This window comes from Taurulus bubalis (genome assembly GCF_910589615.1).
Source record: "Taurulus bubalis genome assembly, chromosome: 8".
Taxonomy (NCBI): Eukaryota; Metazoa; Chordata; class Actinopteri; order Perciformes; family Cottidae; genus Taurulus; species Taurulus bubalis.
In genome coordinates this window covers 15,397,729-15,411,083 of record NC_136596.1, presented here as the reverse complement: position 1 = coordinate 15,411,083, position 13,355 = coordinate 15,397,729, and the positions used below count along the sequence as shown (strand labels likewise).

At 43.9% G+C, this 13,355-nt stretch overlaps 1 protein-coding gene across 1 annotated transcript; it reads left to right on the top strand.

Annotated features, from left to right (window-relative positions):
* The first annotated feature begins 181 nt into the window (after nt 1-181).
* Nucleotides 182-13,346, top strand: snrnp200 (small nuclear ribonucleoprotein 200 (U5)). Its single transcript, XM_079222154.1, has 44 exons — nt 182-381; nt 645-808; nt 1,263-1,434; nt 1,538-1,730; nt 1,856-1,911; nt 2,023-2,121; nt 2,225-2,377; nt 2,469-2,568; nt 2,653-2,789; nt 2,866-2,943; nt 3,106-3,279; nt 3,388-3,525; nt 3,611-3,766; nt 3,856-4,026; nt 4,122-4,315; nt 4,445-4,568; nt 4,717-4,866; nt 4,990-5,232; nt 5,325-5,513; nt 5,616-5,813; nt 5,926-6,078; nt 6,174-6,254; nt 6,505-6,588; nt 6,799-6,905; nt 7,002-7,120; nt 7,362-7,516; nt 7,595-7,784; nt 7,876-8,049; nt 8,183-8,343; nt 8,446-8,673; nt 8,758-8,949; nt 9,076-9,254; nt 9,367-9,518; nt 9,619-9,727; nt 9,828-9,936; nt 10,042-10,231; nt 10,347-10,511; nt 10,654-10,775; nt 10,890-11,033; nt 11,127-11,303; nt 11,458-11,618; nt 11,772-11,853; nt 11,940-12,032; nt 12,724-13,346. Exons 1-44 carry the CDS (start codon nt 337-339, stop codon nt 12,871-12,873), a joined length of 6,411 nt encoding a protein of 2,136 aa, XP_079078280.1. The 5' UTR covers nt 182-336; the 3' UTR covers nt 12,874-13,346.
* The last annotated feature ends 9 nt before the right edge of the window (nt 13,347-13,355 follow it).

Genomic DNA, 13,355 nt, shown 5'->3' with positions numbered 1-13,355 from the left:
CTGCCAAACGCTCTATTGTGGGTGAGATAAACACAGCCTCCAGGGGGCGCTCCTTGCTCCGTGCACCAGCTTTAACCTTTGACACCGGAAACGGAAACCGTTGGCTTGTTGTGCGCTCGTGCTAGTACAACCGCTTTTGTGACGAACGAGAGACGCGGTTACTTGTGTGGAACTCGGACATTTTGGAAACCGCCTCACGCTTTAAAACCCAAACACGATGATCCCAGCGTCAACATAACCGGACAGAGTGAAGACAGCTCTGGGTGTACTGAGTCAGCGGGCTGGTTCACGTTTAGTAAAGTGCAGTAAAAGTTTATTAAAGACCAAACTCGCAGTATGGCGGACGTTACTGCCCGTAGCTTGCAGTACGAGTACAAAGCGGTAAGTGTGTTTTGAAGAGACACTCATTCGTGATAACATATTGGAAGTGGGGGTGGGCGGGCTCTGATAGTACTTTAAAGTGCTTTAATAGAAGTGTGCTAAAAAATACATGCAACATGTTTTACGGTATTCAAGCTGCTGCGTGTGTAGCTAGCAACTCTGCTAACTAGCATGCAGCTTAGCCGACACCACGGAGACGTGGTGACGTATTGCTAGCTGCGGATCGTCTTTACCGTTACGTTGTGTTTGTATCGACCTGCTAGAACTCAAACTTGGTATTGCAAGCCGATCGCTCCCTGATCGACCGCACACGAAGAGATGAGCCCAACGGAGAGGTGCTGTCCCTGGTGGGGAAGCTGGAGGGCACCAAGATGGGCGACAAGGCTCAGAGGACCAAACCTCAGAAGCTGGAGGAGAGACGAGACAAGTACGTGCTGTCAACACATTTCATCGTTTCTGCGAAATCAAAATAGCGTACTGATTTGAAAAAAGTATATTTTCAATAATTTAGAAGGTCATAGTAAAATAATAATTATTGATATTTAATGATGATTTGTCAATCAACACTGAACACATATATATTCTCACCAGTTCATGACTACATCAGACATTGTTTCAAAACAATAAGCAGTTTTATTTTGCTCTTGTGGAATATTACATGGAAAAGCTCAACATAAATGTCTGCCAGGGGGTGTTCATTTTGTACTGAAATGAATGGTTGCCTTGGTAGGAAAATCAATTTGCTATGGTCTGGACTATATTTGGCTACTTTATAAATGGCTAAATAACTTAATGTATGATTTTCATAATACACCTCCAATATGTGGTCATCACTAAGTGACTACTCTTAACTCCTTTCTTGTCTTGTTCTGTCTATACAGGAGGCGAAAAAGAGACGAGGACAGACACGACATCAAGAAAATGAAGGGTTATACTCTCCTGTCTGAAGGCATTGATGAAATGGTCGGCATTGTGTACAAGCCCAAAACCAAAGAAACCAGAGAGACCTATGAAGTGTTGCTTAGCTTCATCCATGCTGCTTTGGGAGATCAGGTCGGTAAACTCTAAAAACACCTGTTTAAATGTCAGCTTGTGTTTTTCATCAGCGACCAGTTCCCGAAGCTTTAATTGACCTTGTTATTATGTCTTCTTGCAGCCTCGTGATATTCTGTGTGGAGCGGCAGATGAAGTATTGGCAGTGTTGAAGAATGATAAAATGAGGGACAAGGAAAGGCGGCGTGAAGTAGAGCAGCTTCTTGGGCCTGCTGAGGACACCCGCTACCATGTGTTGGTTAATTTGGGCAAGAAGATCTCCGACTACGGAGGCGACAAGGACTTACAGAATATGGGTAATTATACGGGAATGAACTATGAAGTAGTTATTATTAATACGTTAATGATGTTATTAGTAAGTCATTTTTAGTGTTTCCATGTAAATATTCCTTTGATTGTTGACCATGTTTTACCTTTACAGACGACAACATTGATGAAACCTACGGTGTGAATGTCCAGTTTGAATCTGATGAGGAGGTGAGGGCTTTCCCTAATCATTCAGAATCATAAATTATTCCTGATTTTTAGCTGCAAGTTCCGAGTTGTAGGTAGATTGTGTCATTGGTTTTTCTTTTCCTAATTATTTAGGAGGGTGATGAAGACCAGTTTGGAGAGGTTCGAGACGAACACTCAGACGAAGACAGCGAAGGAGAGGAGGCAGGTGTGGGCTGCGCTCTTTCAGCCAACGTAAGTGCAACTTCTGAATCAATATTAATAAAGATAGTTGTACCTTTTTTGAATTATTACACACAACACCTCACTGAAAGTTAATACATTACTTGTAATTTAGCTTGGTGCCACAGGCGACGTAATGACTGCAAAGAAAAAAGATCTACATCCTCGAGACATTGATGCCTTCTGGCTTCAGCGTCAGCTCAGCCGTTTCTATGATGATGCCATTGTGTCCCAAAAGAAAGCTGATGAAGTTTTAGAAATCCTCAAGGTATGTAATGTCTTTTGTGAGCTATTGATTCGGCCCATATACATGTATATTTTTCAGACTCTCACCTATTGTGTGTCTCTGTATTCCACAGACTGCCAGCGATGATAGAGAATGTGAGAACCAGCTGGTGTTGCTCCTGGGCTTCAACACCTTTGATTTCATCAAAATTCTCCGTCAGCATCGTCGCATGAGTAAGTCAGTGATGTAGAACAATATTTAAAATGATTGGATCTTGTGCCTTTTTTAAGTTAATCACTCTTTCTTCTGACATACAGTTCAGTATTGTACCATGCTGGCAAGTGCTCAGAGTGAGGCCGAAAAGGAGCGGATCACTGGAAAGATGGAGGCTGATCAGGAGCTCTCAAAGATCCTTTACCAGCTGCAAGAGACAGAGAAGGAGGATATTATTCGGGTAAGAATTCTTGCTTTTAAAATTCTTTTAATTTAGTCTGTTCTATCAGTTGTTCATGGACTTTTGTTTTTCTTAGGAGGAGCGATCTCGCAGGGAGAGGTTGAGGAAGTCTCGTGTTGATGACCTGGAAGCGATGGACATTGACCATGGAGAGGTAAATAACTGCAATCAACTGTAATCCTGCAACCTCCTCCTGGTGTTTTCACTATAAGCAAACCCAAGATTACTACATTGGGGTAGTATCGGAGGGGAAATTGGGTATATAAAAAAAAAAAAAAAAAGTTGCCATGATCTTATTATTATTCTAATCCCACAGTCAATGGCCCCTCGACAATTGCTCGACCTTGATGACCTGGCCTTCACCCAAGGCAGCCATTTCATGGCCAACAAGCGTTGCCAACTGCCAGACGGCTCATTTCGTAAACAGCGCAAAGGTTATGAGGAAGTTCACGTGCCTGCCCTCAAACCCAAGCCCTTTGGTGATGATGAGGTTTGTTGGTTATATGTCTCATTACGTAAAGTTGTCATTACTATTTGCCCAGCTTCAGCAATGAGTAGTGTATAGATGTGTTCATTCTGCGTATTGTTTTGTCATCAGGTGCTTGTGCCCATTGAGAAGTTGCCTAAGTATGCACAGGCTGGATTTGAAGGTTTCAAAACCCTGAATCGCATCCAGAGCAAACTGTACAAGACAGCCTTGGAGACAGATGAGAACCTGCTAGTGTGTGCACCTACGGTAAGTTAACTTTGTTAAAGCCAAAAGCATTGCGGCAGTTTTTCCCAAAGTGTTTTTGCCTATAATGTATTATTTGTGCACACAGGGAGCTGGTAAGACCAATGTTGCTTTGATGGCAATGCTGAGAGAAATTGGAAAGCACATAAACCTGGATGGAACCATCAACGTGGACGACTTCAAAATCATCTACATTGCACCCATGCGCTCACTAGTACAGGAGATGGTGGGAAGTTTCAGTAAGGTGAGCCCCACCTCCGTCCTGCAGGGATTTGTATACATTAAATCAATTAATTTCTGTGGATGTGATTGAATTATTCTCACTTTTCACAGCGCTTGGCAAGTTACGGTATCACAGTGTCTGAGCTGACTGGAGACCACCAACTCTGTAAAGAGGAGATTAACGCCACTCAAATCATCGTCTGCACACCAGAAAAATGGGACATCATCACCCGTAAAGGCGGAGAGCGTACCTACACCCAGCTAGTGCGACTCATTATCATCGTAAGTGCTGTGAATATGTTGATGAACGATTCTGTCATTTAACATGCCGAGTATTTTTAAATGTGCAGATGTTTTGACATAAAACTCATGTGCAGGATGAAATCCACCTTCTGCACGATGACCGTGGACCCGTGTTGGAATCTCTGGTGGCAAGAACCATCCGCAATGTGGAGTTGACCCAGGAGGATGTGCGTCTGCTGGGCCTCAGTGCCACACTGCCCAACTATGAAGATGTGGCTACCTGCCTGCGTGTAGATCCTGCCAAGGGACTCTTCTACTTTGACAACAGGTACGTCGTTTGGAGGATGACCAATCACATGCATTTGGAGAAAAACGCATTCCATTGCAGTTCCATGTGTTTTCTTGTTTGCACTTTTTGCATATTCATCTCCAATAACCTTGATCCTTTTCTCTGTAGTTTCCGCCCTGTGCCCCTTGAGCAGACATATGTCGGCATCACGGAGAAGAAGGCCATCAAGCGTTTCCAGATCATGAATGAGATTGTCTATGAAAAGATCATGGAGCATGCTGGAAAGAACCAGGTATGTCATCTCAGATTTTTTTTTTCACATGAAAGAAATTCCCAAATGACTAAAATGTCAGTTGCGCAACACTACCTGCTGAACTAGCACTGATCAACAAGGTGTTACTAGATTAGAGAGGCTCCTGACATTTATTTGTCTCCATCAGGTGCTGGTATTTGTCCACTCCCGGAAGGAGACGGGAAAGACGGCAAGGGCCATAAGAGACATGTGTTTGGAGAAGGACACACTGGGTCTTTTCCTCAGAGAGGGTTCAGCATCTACTGAAGTGCTGAGAACTGAGGCTGAGCAGTGCAAGGTGAGCTAACGCCTCTAACCTGAGACTTCACTGCAGCAAAATAAGATGGTTGACCAAATTCGAAAGGTTTTTAGCGCTTGTTCAGAACCTTGTTTGATTTACACTAACTTTTTTTAAATCTAGAACCTCGAACTGAAGGATTTGCTGCCCTATGGCTTTGCTATCCACCACGCTGGTATGACCAGAGTTGATCGTACGCTGGTAGAGGATCTGTTTGCTGATCGACACATACAGGTCCTGGTGTCCACTGCTACTCTGGCTTGGGGTGTCAATCTGCCTGCACACACTGTCATCATCAAAGGCACTCAAGTGTATAGCCCAGAGAAAGGCAGGTGGACTGAACTTGGAGCCCTGGACATTTTGCAGGTGAGTCTGCTGGTTGGTTACTAAACTGCAGGAAAGAAGGTTTCATACCTCTCACTAACTGTTGTAACTCAATTAATAATGTCTCGTTTCAGATGCTTGGTCGAGCCGGCCGTCCCCAGTACGACACCAAGGGAGAGGGAATCCTTATTACGTCCCACGGAGAGCTGCAGTACTATCTGTCCCTGCTCAACCAGCAGCTGCCCATAGAGAGTCAGATGGTGTGCAAGCTGCCTGACATGCTCAATGCTGAGATAGTACTGGGCAATGTGCAGACAGTGAAGGTAAGTGGCTCATAAAGATGCATCATTAGATGCACAAGGAGCTGAGCAAATATTCAATTTAGTTTACTATTTCTATAACGTCTCATATTGTTGTTGTGTCAGGATGCTGTGAACTGGCTCGGTTACACCTACCTGTATGTGCGCATGCTGCGTAACCCCACCCTGTATGGTGTCTCCCACGATGACCGGAGTGCAGATCCCCTGCTGGAGAGACGCAGGACAGACCTGGTGCACACAGCAGCCAATGTCCTGGACAAGAACACTCTTGTTAAATATGACAAGAGGACTGGCAGCTTCCAGGTACGCACATCTATCAGTTATCAGCTCTTATTTTTGTAATGCCCATGCTATTAAGTTGATGAGTCTGACGTCACAGTTTTAATGGTTGCATTTTTTGCCTCTTCACCTGCAGGTTACAGACCTTGGACGCATTGCCAGTCACTTCTACATCACTCATGACTCCATTCAAACTTACAACCAGCTGCTGAAGCCCACTCTCAGTGAGATCGAGCTCTTCAGAGTCTTTTCACTCTCATCAGAGTTCAGGAACATCACTGTGAGAGAGGTATGGTTGTCGCTCATGGTTATTCAGTTATACCCCTCAACAAAACTCAATTTAACGTGCTCTATTTAAATGCTGACATGTTACTGTGTTTTTAGGAGGAGAAGTTGGAACTTCAGAAGCTGCTGGAAAGAGTTCCCATTCCTGTCAAGGAAAGCATTGAGGAGCCCAGTGCTAAGGTAGCATTTTATAAGTGTTCAATTTGTGTATAAATACATTAATTTCCCCCCCAAAATAGTCATTCTAGTGCTAACGATGTAGTTCAATGTGGTTGATTACTGTAAATGTTCTTATTCACACCCATCTCCAGCTGTTATGTAAGATTAGTTCAAGATGATGGTCGTGGTTTTGTTTGTTTTTATGATGTGCAGATACTAGGAATCATTAATTAAATCAGTTTCCTTGTATTTGATGTCTTATCCTTTTCAGATCAACGTGCTGCTCCAGGCGTACATCTCTCAACTCAAACTGGAAGGCTTTGCCCTCATGGCCGACATGGTGTATGTTACACAGGTACGCCAGAACCTACTTTTGACATTGTTTTGGTCAACTCTTATTTTAATTTAATTTTCTCTGAATTCCAGTTTTCTTCAGTACAAATGCTTTTTTTTTTTTTTTTTTTTTTTAAGAAAGATATATATATGTATACCTGTTGGTAACCATATAAATGTTTTTGTTTATGAAGGTGTCAATACATTAAATTATGTCTTTATTTCCTTGCAGAGTGCTGGAAGGTTAATGCGAGCCATATTTGAGATCGTTCTCAACAGGGGCTGGGCTCAACTGACAGACAAGACGATGAATCTTTGCAAGATGATTGACAAAAGAATGTATGTTTGTCACTATTTCCTTTCCAAAATAGGCTTCATGCTGTATTTTGTTTGCAGAGGCAGGCTGCTGATATTCTTTATCCCTGTTCTCCACAGGTGGCAGTCGATGTCTCCACTGCGACAGTTCAAGAAACTGCCAGAGGAAGTGATCAAGAAGATAGAGAAGAAGAACTTCCCCTTTGAGCGTCTCTATGACCTCAACCACAATGAGATTGGTGAGTTTTCTTCCCCGACAACCTGCTTAACTGAATTCCCTCATCTGCCTGGAAAGTCATTAGGAGTTGCCCCACTGGAAGTGGATTTGTGCCTCCCATAATGCTCGCACCAATCAACAGTTGATGTGAGGTCCCGGGACAGGATTTTTATGTGTACAGATTGTAAATCCTCCGAGGCAAATTTGTGATTTTGGGCTATATATAATAAATTGAATTGAAAGTTATGCGTTACCTTTTTCAGGTGAGCTGATCCGAATGCCAAAAATGGGGAAGACAATCCACAAATTCGTCCACCAGTTCCCCAAACTGGACCTGGCTGTCCATCTGCAGCCCATAACCCGTTCTACACTGAAAGTGGAGCTCACCATCACGCCTGACTTCCAGTGGGATGACAAGGTCAGTCAGTAGACCCACGATCTGCTCAATGTACTAAACTGCATCTTCTCCGCCTGACACTTAACTTTTCCCGCTTAGATTCATGGATCATCTGAGGCTTTCTGGATCCTGGTTGAGGATGTGGACAGTGAGGTCATCCTCCACCACGAGTACTTCCTGCTCAAAGCCAAGTACGCCCAGGACGAACACCTTGTGACTTTCTTTGTCCCAGTGTTCGAGCCTCTGCCTCCACAGTACTTCATCCGCGTGGTCTCAGACAGATGGCTCTGTAAGTTCTTCATTGAAACATGTGTGCTTATAGAATTTGCAATGCAATGTTACCATTTCAACTAACTGCTTTATTTTGCCTTTCTTTTCAGCCTGTGAGACTCAGCTCCCAGTGTCCTTCCGCCATCTGATCCTACCAGAGAAATACCCCCCACCTACTGAGCTGCTGGACCTGCAGCCGCTGCCCGTCACTGCTCTCAGGAACTCTGCCTTTGAGGCGCTCTACCAGAACAAATTCCCCTTCTTCAACCCCATTCAGACACAAGGTACAGAACGAGAAACACAGTCTGCCACTCTGTATTTTGTATTGGTGGTTCTTCAGGTGAAGGAGTGCTCGAGGCGCTCTGTCCATATCACATTGTTTTCTTGACTGAAGTTGTATTGTTTCTATTCCTCCAGTATTCAACGCGGTGTACAACAGCGATGACAATGTGTTTGTTGGAGCTCCCACTGGCAGTGGAAAGACCATCTGTGCAGAGTTTGCTATTCTGAGGATGCTGCTGCACAACGCAGAAGGTCGCTGCGTCTACATCACCCCAATGGAAGCATTGGCTGAACAGGTATGAAATAATTTGGGTCTTATGTGAGCTTTCTATCAAAACTAGCATTGCTTAATTTCACCATCCATCGTAATAATCAATTGTCAATTTCTGTCACTCAAGGTGTTTGTCGACTGGCACCAGAAGTTCCAGGACATCCTGAACAAAAAGGTGGTGCTGCTGACAGGAGAAACTAGCACAGACCTGAAGCTCTTGGGAAAAGGTGACATTATTGTCAGTACCCCCGACAAATGGGACATCCTGTCTCGCCGCTGGAAACAGAGGAAGAACGTCCAGAACGTCAGCCTTTTCATTGTGGATGAGGCTCACCTCATCGGAGGAGAAAACGGCGTAAGAACATAACACGTGTCATGTCATACACACTAGGCCTGCACTGCAATAGTCATGTTAACTTCCCTTGGTTCTTTTTATTAGCCCGTGTTGGAGGTCATCTGCTCCAGGATGAGGTACATCTCCTCTCAGATTGAGCGCCCCATCCGTATCGTGGCCCTCAGCTCATCTTTGTCCAACGCCAAAGATGTGGCCCACTGGCTGGGCTGCAGCACCACAGCCACATTCAACTTCCACCCCAACGTCAGACCTGTGCCCCTGGAGCTGCACATTCAGGTCTGTAAATTGTGTGCTAATCAACAAAAAAAATAGCTATATTGTCCACAAACGTGCAGCCTGCCAATACAGTATGAATTCCTTTCAGGCTCCTGATTTGCTGTTAACTTTTCTGGTCTGTTTTAGGGTTTCAATGTGAGTCACACTCAGACTCGCCTGCTGTCCATGGCTAAGCCAGTATACCACGCCATCATGAGGCATTCTCCCTCCAAGCCAGCCGTGGTGTTCGTCCCTTCCCGGAGACAGACTCGTCTCACAGCCATCGACATCCTCACTTTCTGTGCTGCCGACGTGGTTCCTCAGAGGTCAGTCACTACAATGAGATCATGCCTGTACATGGGATGAAGAGACTGATTGTGCGAATGTTTGCATTACACCTCAACACTGGTCGAAGAACACATGTTTATCTTTTTATAGGTTCTTGCATTGCACCGAGAAAGACCTTGCGCCATTCCTGGAGAAAATAAATGACTCGACTCTTAAAGAGACTCTGGGCAACGGCGTGGGCTACCTGCACGAGGGCCTGTCTGCAATCGAACGCAGAATAGTGGAGCAGCTCTTCAACTCAGGTATGAGTCACGCTTCACTTTTTTGCTTGGTCTATATAGGTTTAGGCCGCAATCATTTTGATTGATATCGCACGTTTTTTTATTTTTTTTATTTTTACAGGTGCTGTTCAGGTGGTAGTGTCCTCTCGTTCTCTTTGCTGGGGCATCAACATCTCTGCACACCTCGTCATTGTCATGGACACCCAGTACTACAACGGAAAAATCCATGCGTAAGGCTCCCACTAGTTGACGCTCGCATTAAGGTGTGTACTATGCATGATAGGTATTGTGTTATTCACATTCTGCTTCTGTGTTCTCTCTTTCTCTTAGCTATGTGGACTATCCTATATACGACGTCCTCCAGATGGTGGGCAAGGCGAACAGACCAATGCTTGATGATGAGGGACGCTGTGTTATCATGTGTCAGGGCTCGAAGAAGGTAGAGAGATCCTGTTGTTTCTGTCTTGTTCAGTTTTGGAAACAGTCACTTGTGAATTCTATGGCAGTGAGAACGAACCAAATGGTTTCTTCTACTTCTTGTTAGGACTTCTTCAAGAAGTTCCTGTATGAGCCGCTCCCAGTGGAGTCTCATTTGGACCACTGCCTCCATGACCACTTCAATGCCGAGATTGTAACCAAGACTGTGGAGAACAAGCAGGATGCTGTGGACTACCTGACTTGGACATTCCTCTACCGCCGTATGACCCAGAACCCCAACTACTACAACCTGCAAGGTGAGTCTCGCCTGGTTTAAGAAGCAAACAACTGTTTTGAAATAAGGAACAAATATTGTGTTTTGTATACTGGATAAAATGTTGGGAACAAGTGTCAAGTTTTGTGCTTTGTCAGGCATGTCACATCGTCACCTGTCAGACCACCTGTCTGAGCTGGTGGAACACACGCTCCATGACCTGGAGCAGTCCAAGTGCATCAGCATAGAAGATGAGATGGACGTAGCACCGCTCAATTTGGGCATGATCGCTGCCTACTACTACATCAACTACACCACCATCGGTTTGTGCCAATATATTGGTCCTATCTCACACCCTGAAATACGTTATTGCCTAATAATCATGCCTGTCATGGATACTTTTGTGTTTTTAAAAATGTGTTTAATGAACGCATAACTGACTTGTTGTGTGGTTGTGTTTGGCAGAGTTGTTCAGCATGTCCCTGAATGCCAAGACAAAGATCCGTGGACTAATTGAGATCATTTCCAACGCTGCCGAATACAATAACATTCCCATTAGACATCATGAGGATTCACTTCTCCGACAGGTAAACAAACACAACTCTGATATAATTTACATTTTTAACCCATCACAGTAACATAAACACTTATCTACCCAGTCAGTATGTTTGTGTTGGAACAAGTTACTTTTTGTATTTCAGTTGGCACAGAAAGTACCCCACAAACTGAACAACCCCAAGTTCAACGATCCCCACGTGAAGACAAACCTGCTGCTGCAAGCTCACCTCTCCAGAATGCAGCTGAGTGCTGAGCTGCAGTCAGATACAGAGGATATCCTGAGCAAGGTACAGGTTCAAGGAGTGTTGTTGAGTGGGAGGGAACTGGACATTTCAGGATTGTATTCCTGTGCGTATATTTAACCTGTGTGTTGTTTGCAGGCGGTTCGTCTGATCCAGGCCTGTGTTGATGTGCTGTCCAGTAATGGCTGGCTGAGTCCTGCACTGGCAGCTATGGAGCTGGCCCAGATGGTCACTCAGGCCATGTGGTCCAAGGACTCGTACCTCAAACAGCTGCCCTTCTTCACCTCAGAGCACATCAAGCGCTGTACAGATAAGGTACACCAGTGTTCAATACGAGTGTACACGGCCTCTGTTTATTTGTGTATTAATTGAATCCCTATTAGCTGCCTCTTTAGCACACACTAATCTTCCTGGGGTCCATATACCACATATGCATGAAACTGACCAGCTTATCCCTGCTCTTTTTCAGGGTGTGGAGAGTATATTTGACATCATGGAGATGGAGGATGAAGACAGAACTGCTTTGCTGCAGCTTTCAGACGCCCAGATGGCCGATGTGGCTCGCTTCTCTAATCGCTACCCCAACATAGAGCTGTCCTATGAAATAGCAGAAAAGGACAATATCAAGAGGTATGTATGGATTCTGTCGGCAGCATTGTTTGCAGTAATGACTGAATGAATACATAGTCCTGCTGCCAAGGAAGAAATCCTAAAGTTAATTAACGGCTGCTTATATTTCATCACGTTATTTTTTGGTAAATGCTGACTTATGTTTCTTCACAGTGGCAGTCCAGTTCTGGTTCAAGTTCAGCTGGAGAGGGAGGAGGAGGTGACGGGACCTGTCATCGCACCTCTTTTCCCACAGGTAAAGGCCATATGTCTGGGAATGTCTTTAATATCTTTCCCTGGACATGTAATGACTTCTTTCAACATATTCTTTCATTGTTCCAGAAACGTGAGGAGGGCTGGTGGGTGGTGATCGGTGACCCCAAGTCTAACAGTCTCATCTCTATCAAGAGGCTGACTCTCCAGCAGAAAGCAAAGGTCAGTGAGAGTTGCATATCTAACTCTATAGCAAAGAATCCCTGTCTGCCTGTGGGTTCTTTGCATTTCTTACCGCTCATTGGATCTACTCAACACTTTGTGTATTGCCGGGTATCCCATGTGCTTTTTAAAATTATGTGCAATGTAGATGTAACATATAATATTAATACACTTTGAATAATCAAGAAAACAGTGCAGACAGCAGCTGGCTCATTTACAGCAGTTCACTTTGGCAGCTGGATGCGTTGCATTACATTTTAGCTGACTTTTATCCTAAAAGACTTAAAGCTGTTTTTTGGATAATGTTACAAACAAACATGTCTTCATTTCTCTGGACTCAACAAGCAGGAACAGATAGCCCACAGGAACTCAAATTGTGCATTGGTTTGCTAAACCAATTTCTAACTCTAATTCAATCTGAATTTGCAACGTAACTAGTAACACTTCCATCAGGTAAACGTAGTGCAACTCTGAAGTACACTGTTGTGTTGCATTTGTTTTAATTAATGGTCTTTTTCAGAAGTTTCTAGGGGCAAAAATAGTTGCATAATACAATATTTTTTTTATATCTAAATCAGCAGCACCACAAGTTAAACATTTAGCCCGTCCTGAATCGGCGCTACACTAGTATTCTGTGCCCTTTAAACCAGCAGGGGCCTCATTTTGTTTTTATCTGTCTTGTCCTCCGCAGGTTAAACTGGACTTTGTTGCACCGGCGATGGGCGTGCATAACTACACCCTGTATTTCATGAGTGATGCATACATGGGCTGTGATCAGGAGTACAAGTTCAGCACAGATGTGAAGGAGGCTGACAGCGATGGAGACAGTGACTCAGACTAATCAATAACTTGATTTTTGGGTTCTGCATTATTGGGGTTTTGATGCGGGATCAATGTTTGTTTTTTTTAACTGTAGATATTCAGCTTGATTTATGGCCCTTCACTTTCTTTGTAAGCGTGTCATCTTTATCCTCGTAAAACAATTGTACTTTTGTTATAAGTTACTTGAGCGATGAACACCAGTCCAGAATTAGTGTACAGGATCAGTTTGTCAATCAAATGCTCACTGAACCCTTGATCTGAGTGTATAGGGGTGATCTACTTTGTTTGTCTTATTGAAATATGATTAATCAAACACAAGATGGTCTGCCCTATTAAATTAGTGATGCTATGCTCGGATCTCTAGATTAGGTCTTTAAATGCAAAGATTGTCGGGTTATATTTTGTGACTTTTTTTACCAAATTCTTGAACTGGTCTAAATGTTTTTAATGTATGTCTGGAATGTTTTTTTGCAATAAAGAGAAGGCACTCAATTGGTTTCT

What these genes read in the sequence shown, in the direction of transcription:
- snrnp200 (XM_079222154.1), top strand. Translation starts at nt 337, where the DNA reads ATGGCGGACGTTACTGCCCGTAGCTTGCAGTACGAGTACAAAGCG. An exon ending in TTGAGGAGCCCAGTGCTAAG is followed by an intron (nt 6,255 to 6,504) that starts GTAGCATTTTAT and finishes TATCCTTTTCAG; the next exon opens with ATCAACGTGCTGCTCCAGGC. An exon ending in GGAGCAGCTCTTCAACTCAG is followed by an intron (nt 9,519 to 9,618) that starts GTATGAGTCACG and finishes TTATTTTTACAG; the next exon opens with GTGCTGTTCAGGTGGTAGTG.